Source organism: Clavelina lepadiformis, chromosome 1 (genome assembly GCF_947623445.1).
Source record: "Clavelina lepadiformis chromosome 1, kaClaLepa1.1, whole genome shotgun sequence".
NCBI classification, from domain to species: Eukaryota; Metazoa; Chordata; class Ascidiacea; order Aplousobranchia; family Clavelinidae; genus Clavelina; species Clavelina lepadiformis.
In genome coordinates, this window is record NC_135240.1 from 24,126,565 (window position 1) to 24,146,045 (window position 19,481).

The 19,481-nt window shown below is 35.8% G+C and overlaps 2 protein-coding genes across 3 annotated transcripts; one reads left to right on the top strand and one right to left on the bottom strand.

Moving 5' to 3' along the window:
- Nucleotides 1-318: 318 nt before the first annotated feature.
- Nucleotides 319-6,948, bottom strand: LOC143458380 (putative elongation factor 1-delta). Of its 2 annotated transcripts, none has more exons than XM_076955310.1 (7): nucleotides 6,791-6,948; nucleotides 3,703-3,804; nucleotides 2,808-2,903; nucleotides 2,563-2,730; nucleotides 2,104-2,283; nucleotides 1,620-1,814; nucleotides 319-456 (listed from the first exon to the last, which is right to left on the bottom strand). In XM_076955310.1, the coding sequence occupies exons 2-7, from the start codon at nucleotides 3,790-3,792 to the stop codon at nucleotides 418-420; spliced, it is 768 nt and encodes a 255-aa protein (XP_076811425.1). In that variant the 5' UTR covers nucleotides 3,793-3,804; nucleotides 6,791-6,948; the 3' UTR covers nucleotides 319-417. The 2 variants fall into 2 exon arrangements, with proteins under 2 accessions (XP_076811425.1, XP_076811424.1); XM_076955309.1 differs by having other exon boundaries at nucleotides 3,646-3,804; nucleotides 6,791-6,947.
- Nucleotides 6,949-14,202: 7,254 nt separating this feature from the next.
- On the top strand, nucleotides 14,203-19,164 carry LOC143458770 (WD repeat, SAM and U-box domain-containing protein 1-like). Its single transcript, XM_076955631.1, has 15 exons — nucleotides 14,203-14,425; nucleotides 15,076-15,254; nucleotides 15,519-15,655; nucleotides 15,747-15,867; nucleotides 15,997-16,087; nucleotides 16,192-16,272; nucleotides 16,342-16,469; nucleotides 16,629-16,767; nucleotides 16,910-16,953; nucleotides 17,061-17,109; nucleotides 17,194-17,358; nucleotides 17,467-17,541; nucleotides 17,627-17,671; nucleotides 17,833-17,901; nucleotides 18,350-19,164. The coding sequence occupies exons 1-15, from the start codon at nucleotides 14,341-14,343 to the stop codon at nucleotides 18,508-18,510; spliced, it is 1,569 nt and encodes a 522-aa protein (XP_076811746.1). The 5' UTR covers nucleotides 14,203-14,340; the 3' UTR covers nucleotides 18,511-19,164.
- Nucleotides 19,165-19,481: the final 317 nt, after the last annotated feature.

Consider the following 19,481-nt stretch of genomic DNA (forward strand, 5'->3'; position numbering starts at 1 on the left):
CGAAAATAGGAATGGAAAAGTGGGTCACCTCCAACACTTAATCAATGGAAGATGATTTTCAGTGGATTTTTTGTTTTCTGCACTACTAAAATAATGGCGCCTTCCTGCTCTTTCAACCAGTTGTGTACAAATATAAGGTGATAAAAACGCCATTCCCCGTCGAACAAAATTAACATTATTTCTCCACGCAAGTCAAGTCCACACTAAGGCAGCCTTTGGGTGGAAACAGTCTACAAAAATTCATCTGTTTTCACTTTCAGCTAGTTATTAAGCAAATATTAAGAGGGTGTATTGCTCTTTGACAAACGATCATACACATTTTTGTGAATACATTTATTTATGTAGAGCAGAATAAAGAAAAGGACTTCTTCAACATCTGATTCAGGAACTTCAGTTTTATGTCGATTCTGGCAACACTTAGATCTTGTTAAAGGCAGCAATATCAACACTTTGGACCTACAAACACAAATGTAACATCATCTCCTGTAGTTACAGAATTCCAGGCTAACACAACATTAATCACAACTGAAAAGGCCACAATATTCTCATAATTGATTAAGGAGCCGTATATGCTGCAATTTTATGATTTCCATGAAAATGTTGGACTTCTACGTAATGGTTTAGAAAAGTGTGTTCGGCCAATCAAAGGCCGGCATGTCCCTTGTTGTTTTTTTAGTACGGGGATTGAACTAGTAAAAAGCTGTAGAAAACTTCCAGGTCGCATTGCTGGGTTAGACTAAAACGTAATTGAAAATGACTGAGTTTTAATTCTTTGGGCACAAAATTGCAGTCTTGACTTAACATTCTACAGTAAGGGTTAGAGATGTGTGATTTTCTTGGAATTTCATGAAGTAATAGCCTAGCCCTAAGGCATTGTAAATTGACATGCAAAATTTCAGGGAGCCTCATGCAGGATTTTCCGAGTAATTGCATTTTTAGTAATTTCACTTTATAAGAAAAAAAAAAAAATTGGGCCCTTTTACAAGGGTATACGGCGCCTTAAAGTGCTGTTCATAAACTTTTCGGAATTTAAAGATACACTAGTTGACCCATGCAAGCCAAAATAAAGGTCTTGCTTTCAGGTGTATCGTTGAAAAAATAAGATTTGTCTGATTTCGTTAGAATCTTACGTATGCCTTTAAAAACCTATCTGAACCAGTCAAAAGGTCAACTTGGTTGGTGTTGTTTTTAGCCAAAGAATTACCCCAGCAGTTGGTGCATTTCAAAAATCCAGGTGGCATGCAAAATGCAGATAAAAATTGGCATAAAAAAGAGTGTTATGTACATTTTTTAATATGGGCCACGGTAACGAAACTAGAGATACGCAAACCACGTCATATTTAGGTAAGAGATAGTCTTAGGCATGGGTAGTTTACATGTAAAATTTCACAGAGTTCCTTGCCGCGGATTTTGAGTAATTGAGTTTTTGTAATTTTACTGCTTCAAGGAACAAACTACTGGCTTTTTTCAAACACATACACCTCTTTCCAGCAAAATGAGTGATGACTATACAAACAGTATACCAATAAGTTTTTTGAGTAGAATTATAACACATATACTCTTTATCTTACGTTATGCAAAGTTTAAATCACATTTTAAGCGGCAAAAGTTGCACTTACAAAATCCTCAAATTTAGTTATTTCTTCTTCAAGAAAATCTGTTCCAACTTTGTCGTCTTCGACCACGCAATTGATTTGGAGTTTTTGAATGCCAAACGCAACCTTCACTAGCTGTGATCCTCCCCATTTTAGTCCGTCTGCTTCGATGGAACGAACTGCCGTCTCAAGTTCTCCCATGTCGGTTTCATCATCCCACTGCATGCAGATATAAACTATTTAAAAGGCATACAAACGTTTACTAAAGGTGATGTGTCTAAAATAAAATCACACCTTGAAATTTTCCTCCTATCAGAAAGTGCAAGAAGAGAGCACTTAAATGAGTTACATCATCAACCAGAGCTATTACTTATATATTATATATATAAATAAGCACAAGAAATACGTCCTATGTATTATACATGGATATTTTTTACCCTCGATAATTATTGAGGGCAGAAAAATATCTATTGGATAAGGCGATAATTACTTATACAACCAAACCTACTGGTTTCACATCAAGTAGGATGCTGGACTTTGCAATAACTGCTGCCTTTTTGGATTTCTTCGCAGCATAAGCAGCAAGCCGTTCGGCTCTGATTCGTTCTGCTTCTGCATCTTCTTCCTCGTCCGAAGATCCAAACAAATCAACATCATCGTCATCATCAGTTTCTTCCTCAACTGTCACCTAAATGTTGGCCAGGGCAAATTTAATTTCAAACAAAGTTTACTATTTTTCGCCTTTTGGTGGTGTTGTTGCCAATTGTTGTAACAAGGTTGAAAAACTATGATTTGGGAGTACAGTGGTTACAAAGCAGAATTCAGTTTGCGAATCTCAGTTAAACTCAGATATCGTATTTCAGTCTTTCTCAAGAATATTAACTCAACAAGACAACACATAAATAAGAATTCTGGTACTAACTACCAATTTCATTTGTCAATAGTACACAGCTAAGAAAGAAATTACCGGTACTGGCTTTGATGGTGCACCATCACCTTGTGATTCCAAAGCACTAAGCCGGCCATCAAGTTTATCAAACTTTTGTGTCATTTCTGTGACCATCCTCCTTAAAAGTTCATTTTCCTTTGCCATGTCTTCAACCTGCTTCCTCAGCGCTTCAACTTCCGCTTCACCCTTAAAAAGAAATAGCTTATGACTTTAATCTTTATAATTGTAGATTCATAACCAGAGATATGATCATTGAGTCGTACAGCAACTGATGAGGATGAATCTTTCAGGGAATTCTGTATTTTCTGCCTTGCCTGAGCAATTTGCTGAGATACGCTTCCTTCCTTCTTTGCATCCACCTTGAAATTTTACGATAAGAACAATTAACAAATTGACTGCCGAGTGCCAACCATAATATTTTAGTGATTACTAATCCCCAGTGTCTAAAAAAGACACCATCCAGACACCAAAGATCTCTCTGGTAAAATGGACGTGTCTGGAACTTGAACACTTTTCAAATGTCTAGAACACAACTGCAACATATCTTTAACCAATTTAGGTGTTTTAACATTAGCATCCTGGTTTAGTCCACACTGACCATTCACCCAACGGTTGTCATCGTGGTCATGCAAATTACTGGTAAGTTTTTACTTGTGTTATTCAAAATTAATTACTGCAGTGTAAGATGTGATATTTTCAAAAAAAGTTTATCCAAGATGATAGGCAAATCCACAGCAACTTACAAAATGATGCATGGCACACAGTGTGTTGAAGCTTCATGCGTAGCAAACATTTGAAAACTATTTAAATTCATAACCAGAAAACATTTCATGCAACCACCACACCACAAACACAAGAGATGCCCATAAAAATTTGTTATGTAACTTATGACAAGAACGAAGTTTTGTGTAAAGTTACCAAAAAGCACTCTTGACCTAAAAAGTATAGAACGCGAACATCACCATCTTTTTCCAGGTCAACATTATATATACTAAGCTACATATATTTCTGTAGCTTTTTATAAATAAAATTTTTAAATCATGGATTTGCATGAAAATAAACCTTTCGAAAAGCATGGACATCTCTTAATTAACAAAGCACCTTCTTAGTTCCCGTCACCGGTGTTGCCACCACATTTTCACCAGTGCTACTCCTCACAAGATATTCCTGGTATTTGTATTCAGCTTCTTCAAATTTTGGTCGCTCGAACCAAATACCATTTCTCATTGCTTCAGCTAATGCAGCCATTTTGTACTTTGCCTACATAAGAAGCATGTTTTATATATAAATGTAACAAATATTTTCACACAGCGCCAACAACTATTCAAATCAACAATGTTCACACTGAAACTAAATGCACTTTGAATGCATATTAGCTGTGTTAATAATAAAAACATTCTCTTTGTGTGAATATAATTAACCAGGTTGCCTGTTTAGTTAGAAAATGTTTGTGGTTTCTGAGCTGAAAAGGTACCCACTCCAGCTTAACATGACAATTTAATCTTTGCCTTTTAACTGGGAAAAATTTTATTTGACGAAAAATGCTCACTATTTTTACAGCATTCATCCGGTTTATTTCTGTGAATGCTTTCCAATCACCGTTCTTTATCAACTTAGCTTTTAGTTTACCAAAACCACTGAACAACTGCTTTCAAGTAATTTACAAATTTTCTACTAGTCTTTAACAAACTGTTCACTCCAGGGCCAAGTCAATAACCTGAAACCTACAACTAATTTTCTATTTCACCAACCAAATTGCTCATCCATAACAATGGGCAGCGAGGTAAGTTTGGTGAAATATGGGTTATAACTATTTTCTACATTTCCATGGTGGCCTTTTACGGTTGATTGGTACGACTTTAGAGCAAAAGTGGCCTTTCTGACACGGACCTTATAAAATATAGAACCTAATAGTCAAGGTACTTAATACTTAGGCCATAGAATGATGGAGATATAGACAGTCAATCAAGGTAATTACGGAAGTCAGTGCATATTAAACCAGCTGCAGGGTTACTGAATTTGAAAAGAGGTACTTCAGAAAATAGCTAGCCGATTACGCAATAGGCATTTCCTACTTTGGTAATCAGTAGCCTTTGAGTAGACACTAAATTTACCGAACTAGGTAAATACGAATATGGTAAACGGCAATTAGGCTAGTCTGCGATAGAGATGGAAAGACTCCAGTCAGGTTTTTGGAAAAACTTGACTTGCATTTTATTGCTTAAAAAACTCGATTGACTTGTGTTAGCGTGGAAATTTTGGTTGATTTGAGTCACAAAACAAATTACTTGAAATCGATATAGAATCGGTTTTTATATTTATAAAAAATTATTTAAAAATCACTATGTAATAGATTCTATTGAATGTACAAAAGCATTAGAAATGGATAAAACCTTATTGATAAAATTTTATGCTTATGTTTATGTTGTTAACGAGTATTCAAAAAGCCCTTAATTATTAACTTAAAACGAAAAATAAATCGTAAATAGTGACTTGGCATGTGTTACGACTTGGACTTAACTTGATAAACGTTAGGCCTACTGACTTGAATTGAAAATGTAATTAAAATGACTGGACTTGCATGACTCTAACTGCGCATGACTAAATTACCTTTTAAATAAATAATTGTCTAGCATTGGCAAATTTGAACCTGATACCCCCAGCATACATAGCCTGCCCAATGGTTAACTACTAAGCCAACAGATTTTTTACCTCAATCAAAATGAGAGTAATAGGCTAAACGTAGATTTGCGAATCACAGTGGTGCAATTAAATTGCAACTTCGGTAAACGGACGCCAGTTATTGTAAACAAAAGACTCTAGAACAGTGTTGCCACTCAAAAAAAGAAATTAACCCTACCAGCACACCTAAAAAAAACCTACATCTCCCTACGCAGTTTGAACAAAAAAAAAAAGAAATTTTGGCAGTTTTATGGCACTTTATAACTACTTTAGTTTCAGTTCAAAAGCACCAGAACTAAAGTAGTTCAACATTTACTGACGTTTGTGTTTCCACTAATTGTGTTTCCCTTTTTAGCCTAATGAGTTGGTATAACTGTGTTCTTGGTGATCCATTGTATAAGTAGCGGACGTTTATACAAAAGATTTTATTCATTGATATATCTGATGCTTTATCACAGAGAATTGAAAAGCCTTTAGCTTCTTGTAGCTCTTGAATTAACCTTTCATGAGCATCAACAGCTAGACATTCTGTTAGTAGATATGTTGTTTTTGTCCGACCAGAGGTCATATCTTTTATTGCTTTGGAATCACTAGCAATATGCTTCAGGGTTGGTACCATGTATGACATGAAATTGAAAGAAATATTGCGTCTTGCAATTAAGGCCACAGTATTTAATTCAGCTTTGATGCAGCCTTGACTACTTGTGACATATTGCTCCATCGATGTGCTTCCAAGAACTTGTGCAGCATTTTGACAATGTTGAGCAGTTTTTGCATGCCTCATTAGTTCTGATTTCCCAGCAAGAATGTTCTTGTCACAAAATTGACAAAATGCTTTTGATGCTCCCTGAGACGAAACTTTTAACCATCCTTGTGCCCAGTTTTCCTTTTCCCATTCTTTTCTGTAGCTTTGCGATCGAAACCTAGAATTTTTGGATCTCACCTCTTTGGGCATTACCGTTGTCAACTTGTCAACAACCAGAATTATTGTAATTTAATGATAAAAGTATCGTATTCAAGATCACTTGATTCCTGTAATCCTGTCTGTTCAATCTGCTGATTCTGCTCATCTGCTGTCTCACAGTCTCACTCTCCAGTCTCCACCTGCTGGGCTTCTCCAACTCTTTTTGCAATTTACAATTATTAGTATAACCATAACCAAGACTTAAAACTAGGTCAGCCCTGACGTACAGCTTCAATCTGACAATTTACTTAACTAAAGTGTCCATTGTTACAACAATGAGTCCATTGTTACTACATGAGATAGAACGCATTGTTTCATAATCTGATCAAACAACTCGTCTAGACCGGGAAAATGCATGTCTAATTCAACAATGCTAATTCATTAAAGAGCCGCAGTTTGGCCACCCCTGGCTTAGACTATGTTTTTGTCATTATTCAGTAAATTTATTATTTGAATTTATTTTTATTTTACTTTAAACAAAAGGAAATCTATGAATAAAGGTGAAAAACCCGTAGGGTCACCCTACACCCTACAAGGGGCCAAAAAAACCTACCGTAGGGTAAAATCCCTACGAGTGGCAGCCTTGCTCTAGAAACATACCTCCTGATGATTAGTAACCTCCCAAAAAGGATAATAAAACCGTCAAAAGTTGGAATAGTGAGAAACCGAGAAAAGGATCACCAAAAATTACTTTCCATATGGTTTCATGTGCAGAGTTTTTTAGTATATTTTCGAAATTTGTATTTTTGAAAAACTTCTTAAAAATACCGATATTTATTTTCGTTTTGTTCAATTTCCAAAACATTTTGAAATAAAATACACTGCACATTTCACAATTTTGAAGTATTACATTCCTAATTGCAAATATAAAAATATATAATAACAAAATTATAAAACAAGCTGTTAATCATGGAATTTCTGCTAAAAACACTGGACACCTGGACAAATCATTGACATCTTATAAAATCATTTAGAATTAACATCTGCTTGCTTCAATTTTTTGTTTTTTAGGTTGCCGGTAGCGCGGACTACTTCTAAAGAATGATTTATAGCTTAATTGTTTTTCATGTCCAAGTTTTAGTGCAAAAATAATCTAATGGTTTGAAACTTTAATACCAATGTAGACTTACAGTTACTTACACGAAGCATCCAATTGCACTTGTGATAATTATATCAATTAATGTAATATAAAATTGTGTAAAACATAGAATTCTCGTCTATCGAATCAGCGAAGCATAACACTGCGTGACGTAATCGATTGCTTTGTGCTTACTGTGTGTGCATTTTGATTTATTCAGTCTCTTCTTGTTATTACGATCAACGCCGCAACATGTAGGTCTTTATGCTGTAGTTGCTGTATCAATGTTTTATCTTGATGTATTCGTTCAAAGAAGCTTCAATATAATCAGAATATAAAGTTGTCGAGGTGTACAATTAATTCTAAGATTAAGAAAAGCGAAACAACGACCTTGAGGCTCATTTACTTCGAGGACAATAAACTATTCAACAGACAAACTTTGTAATTGAAGTGGTCGCCCTTACAGACTAAGGAACGATAAACAACCATTTCATTACACACTTCTCAATTGATTGAGGTGTATGCGGGTGGCTATATTCATGCTCGCCTTCGTAAAGGAAAGGTGATGGATTTTGCGAAGATTTGACCAGCTGGAAAACGCAATCTTTTGCATTGGCAAGAAAGTTTTACCTGATTCTCTAGCACTGACCACAATAAAATAGAAAGTTTTGGGGTCTTTTTTACTTTTATGCCACATAAGTAGGTAGGCTATATATCCATATAGTGTATCCATATAGTGTGATACAAATATTGCTGCAAACTTTCATGTATATGATCTCAGATAACGCGCCTGACAGAGCAAAAACGTTTGAATTTTATGCAAACCTTGCTTTGCAAAGGAGAAATTTTATTGTTAGTGTCTGATATTCTTTTCGATTTCTGTACGCTTTAGGTAATTTTTTCTACAAAAATAACTAAATTTTCAAATTAATTATCAGAAACGATGAAATCATAAAAAACTAAGGTTATAAGTTAGTTTGAATTCTGCCATCTTTTGTGCAAATTTTATTACTCTCATGCAGGTCTAGGTAGCAAACATCGCGGCCTATCCCAAGGAAAACCTGGAATAAAGCGGTTATCAAAGAAAAAAATAATTACCAAAAAAACAAGCTACAAAAAGAGAATTAATCTTTGTTATGTTATTTACCGAAAATAGGGGAATGTTACACATGATGGGACATTTTTTGGAAAACGTCTCTGATTCTTGCTTTGGCTAATTTTTTTTATGGATCATGTTAGGTACGGAATTAACTATGCGCGTGAGTGATGATAATTTTGTTGTTATTCATTAGGCGACTTACAAAAAATATGAGGTCTTTGTCTCGTCTTGGATAAGCAACAATCAGGTAAAGCAAAATGGGACAGTGCGTAAATACACTTAACCGTAAAACTTTGCTTTAATTAAAAAGTAATCTGAGAAATCTGCTTTATAAAGCTGCTAACTTAAAAAAAAATTGAATTGATTTTTTGAAAATTTTAAATGTGAAGCGGACGAATAAATTGATTGATCGAACAAACAACGAAAGAAGATCTTCGAAAAATTTGTGTGATTATTGCTGTCCGACGTTCCGACGATGCAATGTCCCATAATGGGTGACTTTCCCTTATCCACGAAATCACAAACTCTGTTTATAAATATTAATGAAAAGACTAATAGCTGTAGTATCTAGTAGCTAACGAAAATCACAAGATATGTTTTTAGCATTACGTTTGTGTTTTTGTTTTTGTGTTTTTGAGATTTTTATTTATTGCAACAAAGCAAAACAAGTAAATGCGGACAGTCATTCATTAATCACGCAGACTATTAAACACGCAGTCACTTCAGCCCTTGGACATTTTATAACCCGACGTCCGTATACGTATACTGTGTCAAATGTGTCGGCTTAGGCATCAAATGTTTGAATGACCTGCTTAACCAAGTATAGTACAACTTTCTTAATAATACATTTTATCTAGCTGGAGAACACACACGCTTATTAAAATGCCAATTATATAAATTATTACAATTCACTATTACAATCGCCATAACATTATGACATGAAAGTGCAATACACAACAGTGAAAACTGTAAAAGTGAGGACCAAGTCCACAAACAAGTTGGCCTTAAATCAAAGGGTAGTTGCCAGTAAGTATACTGGAAAAAGGATTTGTACTAATACGTAATGACTAAAAAGTCTCTATATCTTGTGATTGTTGTTCCATTTCTTGATTCATCACCAGACGTATACGAGGTGTAACAGCCATAACAGTCGCTTTCCAGTTGTCCAAAAATAACTTGTTCAAGCTCCAGCGGTGGAGTCCTCTGCACCCGATAAAGTGATGTCATCATCGACGACCATGCGACTCCTCGTGATCACTAAAACCTGCCATACAGATGTCATATACAAGTTAGTTATTGCTTTTTGCATGAGCTCAGGTGATATCAGTTATTGACATGATGAAAATTGCCTTGCAAACACGACATAGTGTGATTATAGCTGCATCCATCTTAAAATAACTACAGAACAATTACTTGCATCAACATGACTTAAAAACAGAAATTAACTGCAAAAATAAAATCAAAGTAACTTTGCCTTCAAAAAACTTAAAGTTTATAAATCGCCAATCTGTAGCTTCCACACAGTAGTACATCTGCATTTATAAACATTAAAAGGATAACTTCATTTGGCAAATTAACATATCACACCGTAATGATACACCACATCATTGGATAGAGTGCAAAATGCAGAGCACGAGAAAAACAAAAAAATAATTTTATGCATTTGCTTTACAAATTACACGCATAACATACTAGTAGTAATATAATACACCTGTCTAGGATCTGAATTTATAACTTCTTTTTCTAATGTATTTTAGATGAAAAAAATTGCGTCTCAAGAAAAATTAGATTTAATAAACAGATTGGTTTTTTAAGCAACTTCTACTGAAATACTAGCCTACTTACCATACTTACTACATAGCCTACTACATAAATATTTACCAAACAAACCTATGGTAAGTTGGCTCTTTATTGATTAGTATTAGGTTTAATAAAGTTTTAGCATTTTTTTCAGTTTTTAGTTTGTTTTTAGTTTTTGGTTTAGCTTTGTGGTCTTACCACAAGCATTTGGTATTTTAAAAGTAGGTCGCTAATCAGTAGGTTTATTAAGTCGCTTTTAAATTTTTACAACAGTAATAATGATTTGATTTTGAAACTAGTCTTTTCCCTCAATGCTAAACAATCAGAACGGCAAGCAAACTGACAGATTTGACGATTTGCTCATGTTTTTGTTCATAAAATAAACTCAGCACTCTTCGTTTTACAACAGCGGTAACTTTTTAAACCCGAATATTTACCGCCAAAAACATAATAGCGTGAAATAAAAGTCTGGATACAATTAAAAATGATCATGTAAACTAGATCGAATGGGCTATTTTCCGTGAAATGCGGGTGTGCTGCAATCGTCATTAAATTATCAACTTATGTAGTAGGCTTATTGAGAGTATGTATGTAGCGCTGTAGTCCTATATAACCAGCATCTCGGTAGCGCAGTGGTTAGAGCACGGGGCTTGCAATAGTGTGGCCGACTGTTCTATATTCAGTGGCGCTACCGTTGTAATGCCCCGTGACGCGACACCTGATCGAAAGACACTTTATCGAACGACAGTTTATCGAACGACACTTAATCGAACGACAGCTGATCGAAACGACAGCTGATCGAAACGACAGTTGATCGAACGACACTTTATCGAACCGACAGCTGATTAAAGCGACAGTTGATCGAATCGACTGTTGCTTCTCCCGCACACAGTCATATCAAAACGTGGCGTACAGTTGCATTGTTTGCTGTAGAAAATTAAAATTTGGTGACTTTTCATAAAAAATGTTCAGCTATCTGTCAATGTTTGTTTGATAAAGTTGGATTTTGTAATTTTTGAGATATTGTGATATTTATATAATTTTGCTCTCTCCGCATTGAAGCGTAACGTTTTCGTTTACTCATTTACGCACCAATAACTTGACTAACTATTCTCTTTCGTTCTCTTCTCACAGCGGGGGCGCGGCGTAACAAGAAGAATTTCTAGAAATGTGTCACTTTTAGACATACCTAATTTACACTAAATTCACTTTCTTTAGTTTTACAATTATGATGTATACAGGAAGCCAGATGATGTTTCTACTAACCTGTAAAAATCTCATCAGTCTACGACGCATAGTTTTCTAGTAATTAACGATTGCAAATGTGTGTGCGGGGTCGGCCACACCTAGTTTTTTAGAAAACTCGCGAGCCTAGTTAGGATAGGGTTAAAAGAACCACAATTTAACGAAACAACTGACGATATGCACTGTTAAAAGAACGACAATTTATCGAAACAACTGACGATATGCACTGTTAAAAATACGACAACTGAAGAAGTGCACATTTCAATCGCATTCATTTAATTACAAGTTGTGTGCAATTGCTCGAAGATAACTGTTTATGTCAATATTCGTTGAGTCATAATTTTCGACTATGCTCTTCAGCCGTTGGTTGACAGCGTCGTAGCGCTTCTTCCGAGGTGGACTATCAATTCCAGCACTCAATTGCTCAATTAACATTTCGTTGGAACCTTGTTCCCGCTTAATTTTTTTGACGAGTCTGCGAAGCGTCGGATGGGATATTGAGACACGCTTGCTGAACGCATTGTGCCATCCTTCAATGCTATTATTCGTTCGTGGAAGGTCATCTTGAACCCGGTGGAAGACATTCCAACACCGGATAGGAAATAGAGGTTGACGACGATTCCTGCGACACAATCGTCCAATCCAAGTAGTTTCGAAATAGTCAATGTATTCAGACAAGTGCTGCTCATCGTCGTCACTGAACGTGGCCAGGAAGTCCTCGAACCGTTGTACAACGTCTTTAGGCGGAACGAATGCCAGTGCCTGGAAGCATTTTATGCGAAGGGCGTGCTCTGCATCGTCATTGAACCACCGCTGCAGAGAGAGAGCCTGAATTTTCCGGAAGCTACATTGGCCAAAATGGAAAAGGCAGCCGAGAATTTCTGCCCGAGGGAAGCTGGAAGAAAGAGCATTATATGCTGCCATTTCAAAATCTATTGTTACGGTTTCTGGGGCTATTCCTGGTCGCTGTTGTTCCAATAAACAAAAGATGCGATTGTACACAGCTTCAGATTTGTTCTCGGTAACGGTGTATACGAGTGGCACCGTGCGATTTTCATCGACCAGCGCGTGTATCGTGTACAGCTGGTATCCAAGTGGGGCAACATCAAATGTACCGTCACAAAACCAATTAGCGCAGTTGTTCAGTATATCCAGATTCTTTTGAGACGCAAACATATAGAATTCGTTCTCATCGTCTTCCTCGACAACGAAGGCTTCTCCCCTCGGTGTCACGCGGAGTTCATCCATCAAGCCGTTTCCTTCTGGACATACGCGCTTACGCTGTATCATCCGCTTTAATGATGTTGCTTTAGGGAGAGCACCAGCGGTCGCTAAGGATATATCCTGCGTTTCGCTCTGAATAATGTTTGAGGTACGTTCATCTGAATTGACTGCTCGATCTCGCATGCTGGCTTTTGCTCTCGCAACTATAACACGTGCAGGGTTTGGTGGATGACTGTGCTCACATGGTGCTCTCATGAGGCTGTCGTCCTCGGCTGTGGATAGACGGCTTTTACATTTGAGGTAGTCCTCACATCTCCAGTAAGTTAGGCCATTTGTTGTTTTGTCACGAACGTACATGAAACCGTTCAAGGCCAACTTTCGTTTGCCTTTTTCACTTAAAATGAATTCCATTTCGAAATGTATACAATCGTTATTAAGGTGGAAAAAATTACAAGAATTCTTAAGATGTCTAAAATCAAATAGTGTGGAAATGTAAGTATGTAAGTATATAAGTAATATGCTCAAATAATGTAATTATAATAGTCATATAACTTCCCATAAATAAATGAAATATTTCTTGTTGATTATGAATTTATAGCACAGACTACGGTAACACTTTTTCCCTTCTAGCGGTTAGTCACTTTATTTACTTACCTGATGCCTCATTATTACTATAATTCACACTCACTTCAGTATATTACACCACATTGCTGCAATCTCAATCGTACCAATCACAATCACCATTATAAAGACCGCACATCACAATGGCTTATTGTCTCAATGTTTGAGAAACACGCAAAAATCTTGCTTGAACTGTCGGTTCGATAAAGTGTCGTTCGATCAACTGTCGGTTTGATCAACTGTCGGTTCGATAAAGTGTCGTTCGATCAGCTGTCGGTTCGATTAACTGTCGTTCGATAAAGAGTCGTTCGATCATCTGTCGTTTCGATCAGCTGTCGTTCGATAAAGTGTCGTTCGATAAAGTGTCTTTCGATAAAGTGTCATAGTACCGTAATGCCCTTGGGCAAGGCATTATGTTCCCTCCCTGTTCGTAGGCTCGACTCTCGCTCTATTTCAATGCTCCTGATGAGATAAAGCACAAAGTAAACTCGTAAAATCTAAGCCAGCAATACAGCAAGTTAAGTCAGAAAAGATTCACTTTAACTGCTGAATCTACAGCATTTTTGTTTTTCTTGATGTAATCGGTCCATGAGCGTGGTAAAGAAAATCAGTAGACTCATTGTCCATGTTTTACCCTATCAGAAAATGAAAAGAAGAGAGTATCTTCTTCGATTGGTCGGAAAAGATTTACAATGCTTGATTCTATATAAGTTCAAAATTAATCGAACATAACCCTTTCTCCTCTGTCCTCTCAGTTTTAGGTAAAAAGTTCTAACAAGGAAATCAATTGATCGTTTTGTGGTAAGATTTCGATGTAAAAACGTCCAGGAAACTATTGACCAATCAGAACGGGCTGATGAAGTTTCTCACAACTGGGAAATTTTCCATAGACATTGCTCTGACCCTACGTGAGCTTTGCTTGTTGTTTTTGCTGTCACTAGTGACTAGTTTATTTAATTTTACTAGCAATTAAATTTAAAGTGCCTTTTTATGTTCATTGTGCTGTTTATTAAACACAGAAGCCCAGCTTATGTCCTAACTGCAAACTTAACGATAATATAATCTGTGAAAATCTGATCAAAAATGTCATGCTTCCTTGTACTTAAAAACCACACAAAAGAAGTAAACTGTTGCACATTCTCTAAGAAGTACCTTGTGACATGCTCAGGTATTTTATACCACCTAGCTAGCACTTGTGAAATGATTGTAAACCATAATGGAAAGTATTGCATCTGTACACACGAGATTCATCAACGTGAACGTGCACAACAAATTTTTTATCTTCTCGCCGATTTATGATAAACAAACAAAGAAAATTGGCTTGTGTGAACGCCAATTTATAGTAATTAAACCAAGAATTGAAGCTTCGGCGCAAACCATGACTCCAAAATTTGCGTCTTTACTCACACGATTTCTCGTCGATAACTGCCGTAGTTTTTAGTCTGGGTTGCAGATGTTGTAGTTTTTTTTCTCATCCCCTTTAAAAATATTGCGGTTTCAAGGGAAAATTCAAAACAATCCCCATCAAAAAATTGAAAAAACAATTTGGCAAATTTTCCCATCTTAATTTTCATGGCAACCACAGAATTTAGACAATTCGTTAGTTTGGGAACATATACAATTGTAGGTCTGAAAGTTGGCATGGTTTTTGCTTCAAATGTTTTAAAACCACAATACAACCCATGTTACTTACTGGGTATCACCTATAACATACTTTGATTGGCAAATTGTGATTGCCTTGATTTCACTGCAGTTGTTACTTGTGAAAACGGATTAATATAATGAATTCTTTAAAACAATCAGGATTATAACTTGCAGGTGACAAGACTGTCCGCGTTTATTCGGTGCTGAATTTTCAGGAGCTTCCATATTCACCCATTAACATTTTTAAATATGGAGTGAATTCTTTGACATTCAACAACGATGAATCAATGCTGGCTACAGCATGCAGTGATGGAAAGGCTCATTTGTTTTGCTTGACCGATAAGAAAGCAGAGGTGTGTAACATTTGTGCACAGTTGAAAACTGTCTTATTTCTTTTTGTTTAAAATCCTTGTATTATAGCATAGAGCCATAGACAGTTGAAAAATTTTCTAAAAATCTCAGTGGCCTAAATTTTGCAAGATGTGATAGTTACTTTTGTAGTTAGCATGACCACTGGGTGACTGAAACATTCTAAGTCCATTGATATAGTCATGTGATTAATTATCAATTAATATCATTAATTAATTAATCAAAATGACTCAAGTTTCTTTAAACAGATTGTTGGTGTATTTCAACATGCTGATGTTAGCACAGCTCAAGTCTGCTCATTTTCTAATAGAACTAACTACCTCGTCACTGGCTCTGCTGACGGTACCATTGCATTATGGGATATTGTGAAGAAGAAGCAACTCAGGTTGCTTAAGCAAGCCTTTAAAACTTTTTTTTTTATTTTATAACATTACCTACTAATGTTATCTGGTTGGAAACACTTGTATGTACTGCAGGCAAATTTCTGGACATCCTGAAAGCAATGTTTATGCAGCGACATTTACACCTTGTGATTGTTATATTGTATCTGGTTCTGGTGTGGGGAATATAAGAGTATGGAGTGTAAATACAATGCAGGTTAAAGCTTAAATCAAAAGATTAGTTTTAGGTTTCTAAATTTGACCTGTATTGTTGTCACTTGAGATTTATTACATGTCTAGCCCCTTTCTTCAAGGTTGTGGTGGTTAATAATCCTTACCTTTTAAGGCAACCATGTTACCTTTGGATGCTCACGACGCCGGTCTGTCGTCATGTGGTGTAAGTTGCATCACATTTTCACCAACATTTCACTCATCACGTGAGTGAAGTGTAGATAGTTAAGCAACCATGATGCGACTTCAAACATATACGATCAGACATGGTATGTGTGAAATTTTAATTGTTGATCTGTTGTTATTTCAGTTACCAGCTCCACTCGTTGCTTTCTGATGGCATCATCTGGTCATGACAACAAGGTTAAATTATGGATTTTCAACAATGAAGGTCAGTTCTATTTCCACATTCGTGTGTTTATCAAACTGCCATTTTTTCCAGCATGTATCAATTTTACAGCTAAGTCATTGCGTCTCCAGAAGGAATTGAGTGGCCATAGCGGGCCTGTAAGTTTCTGTTGTTTCTCTGCTAATGGTATGCATCTTGCATCAAGTTCATTTGATGGATCTATTGTTATTTGGAACCCGGTGAGTAAATTTATTAGCAGCCTCTTCTCATATGTGTGTGAATGTTTATTTTTTGAAAATATTATGCTCATACAGGGAATAGTCTTTGCATGTTTCCCTATTTCATGTATTTGTTAAAGTGTTTATTCTTAGGACTATTCTAAATTGGATACTTTACAGAGTTCCTATGAGCAAGAGTTAAGGTTGGATAGCCATGAAACCATTGTTACATCTGTTGCATTTTCGAAGACAAATTACCTTGCTTCGACTTCATGCGATAAAAAAGTGATTATCTGGAAAGTAAACAGCGGCACTGGAGGTTTGTCATTTATGTAATGTTAAGTGAAATTATATAAACCTAACGTTAAAGATATGAATACACATATTGTTAAAAATAAATTGCTTTTTATATGTAGAATAAAACTGTTGTTCTGTGATTTTTTTGTGACACTTTTTTTCAGGAGAAATCGACAAAAATCTTTTCTACTTACCGTCTGAAAGTGGTGTAAGTGTTTTTTTGTAATATATTAATCAGTAACAAATGTTTCCTTTCAGTCACTTGTTATTAGCATATTGTTGGTGTATTGAACTGAAAACAATTTTGATTTTAAGGCTCAACTTACTGTCGCTGCGCCAGAAGAAACTGAAAAATTTGCACAAAGTAAGACAAATAGTTTTGCTCTTCAATGGAAGTCCTACAGTTTGTTTTAGAATGAAGCTCCCATTCTATTGTCTTTTATTTTAGGTCTAAAACCCTCATACCAAGACTGGTCTTGCGAGCAGGTAGCGTCATGGTTAAATGACGAGGTAAAACTCAGCCAATATGCTGACATATTCAAAGAGAACGATATCGATGGCCGAGAACTTGATGAAGTCACAGCTGAAGTTTTGCAGAAAGATCTTGGAGTGGGTGAGGTTCTTTGCTTATTGCAACTTCCATTTCTAAATGTTTTTAAGAATTTCCATTATTTGAAACTTTTTCAATTTTACGTAAATTTCATGTATGTATTTTTTTCAGTCTCATTAGGTCATAGAAACAAAATAATGCGAGCTATCAAGGCCCTTCGAGATGGAGGACTTACATCATCTGCACGTATGTTTGGCGTGTGTTACGCATTTACCTTAAAACTGTTGTTGCTTTTGTGCACAATGGACATACTATATTTTTTTATTTACAGCTAGCATAAGCCAGCTACAGGATTTGTATAAGCCAGCTAATGAAGGTGAGCAAAGAAGTTTTAAAAAATTACTTTGTAGAGAAATTTTTAACCATAGTCATTGATAAGTTGTGTTTCAACTACACTAGTTGTTTTAGCAAAAAACCGACAGTTCGCCAAATTTTATGAAAATTGCTTCACTAAATTATTGTTGCTGATAATTTCAGGAGATCCCCCGCCTGAATACTTATGCCCAATATCCTTAGATATCATGTTTGATCCGGTCACCGCAGCTGGTAAGTGCTTTAAAGCTAAGATCGCTCTTCACACTTGATGTTATTAAGAATGTAGTTTTTTCGTCCCATCAATTTGAACTTACTAGCAGCACACGATTCTTGTAATAATAATAATAATAATAAACATTTCTATAGCGCTCAATACCTGATAAAAAAACGCTCAAAGGCACTTCACAGAAAGCAGATAAAAATGACAAGTAACACACAGACAAAGATTAAAAAGTAGCAAAACGTTCCGCCAAATAAAGATTTAAAACGCTAAAACACAAAACCACAGTAAAAAATGTGTTTTTTATATTTAACTTGTTCCAGAACATTTAATTTTGCACGAAATTGAAAATTTTTTCTTGAAAGTTTGTGCCATTTTTAATGAAACCTGTATTAGATAGAGCAAAATTCATGGAAAATATTGCAAAAAAATGAAATATTTACACTATTGCACTTAAAGATGGATTTACATATGAGCGTAAGGAGATTGAAGCTTGGTTCAAACGTACCGGTACGATAAGTCCAATGACCGGGAAACAGCTGACAAGCGATGATCTACATCCCAACCAGACAGTCCGTTCCCTCATCGATGAATTTCTCAGCAAACAAAAATGTGGATAGCTTCTTGAAAAAGTCTTTAAATGAATTTAACATAGTGAGCATGTAGTGTAGCTGTAAAGATTGGTAACTGGCTATAGTGGTGTTTATTTGCTTATTTCAAAACGTGTAGCAATGCACTGTGTTCTTCGTTTTAAACACATTCATTCATTGTGATTTTGTTATATTGTTATAATATTATGTGATTATATTATTCAGTGTTTGCCCTTAGATTTTACTCATTTACCTAACCGATAGTAAATCCACTGTGTAGTATGTTTCAGTGAACATGAAACCTATGCTTTGTTATGTTGTAAGTATATTTTACCTATTTGTCTTTTGTAACAAGGCTTTCACGACTGTGAAGTGCGTTTTTATTATTTTGATATTTACAGCGTTTCTCTGAAAACTTGTTGTTTGTCTGACGCTTTGTACTTAATTCTATGTGATTCCATTTAGTAGCATGTAAACTAGAAATAATTTGTCTTCTTTAAATGATGAAAGCACTTCGTTCTAGGGACCGGTTCCGCATTTACTATAATTGCGTCACATAGAAGAACTCATGTGCAAGAATAATAAATAATAATAGATATAGAATGTACGTAAACGGCAATTTGCACGCGCAATTAACAACTGCTTGCATGAACCGTTATTTCTGAAATTAAAATAATCCTTTTGGCGGAGCGTAGCCAAATAAGTCAAAATCTACTTGATACTTGCGATATAACTTTTGGGCCAAAGACCTCGGAATTTCCTCAAAATATTCCCGAGTTAGCTTTGGCGTTTCATTATCAGGCTTGTATCTGGCGAAAAAAACCTTCTGGTGTTCTTCGGATAAGTTTAAAAATTGCCCTAAGTAAAGGCGTTCTTCGTTAATAGTTTCCATTTTCGCGATATAGCCATATTCGACAAGGCAGGGATTACACTTCGTGTTAAAGAAGGACCAGTGAAAATCGCCAGGCAGCGAAGTGTTCAGAAGAAAGCGCACAAACTCT

Excerpts from the sequence above, each read along its gene's own strand:
- LOC143458380 (XM_076955309.1), bottom strand. The coding sequence starts at position 3,792 with ATGGCTGCATTAGCTGAAGCAATGAGAAATGGTATTTGGTTCGAGCGA. Across the intron at positions 1,815-2,103 it reads TCCTACTTGATGTGAAACCA|TGGGATGATGAAACCGACAT; the intron begins GTAGGTTTGGTT and ends ATCTGCATGCAG. Across the intron at positions 457-1,619 it reads TAACTAAATTTGAGGATTTT|GTCCAAAGTGTTGATATTGC; the intron begins GTAAGTGCAACT and ends TTGTGTTTGTAG.
- LOC143458770 (XM_076955631.1), top strand. The coding sequence starts at position 14,341 with ATGTCATGCTTCCTTGTACTTAAAAACCACACAAAAGAAGTAAACTGT. Across the intron at positions 17,110-17,193 it reads AACTGAAAAATTTGCACAAA|GTCTAAAACCCTCATACCAA; the intron begins GTAAGACAAATA and ends CTTTTATTTTAG. Across the intron at positions 17,359-17,466 it reads GCAGAAAGATCTTGGAGTGG|TCTCATTAGGTCATAGAAAC; the intron begins GTGAGGTTCTTT and ends TATTTTTTTCAG.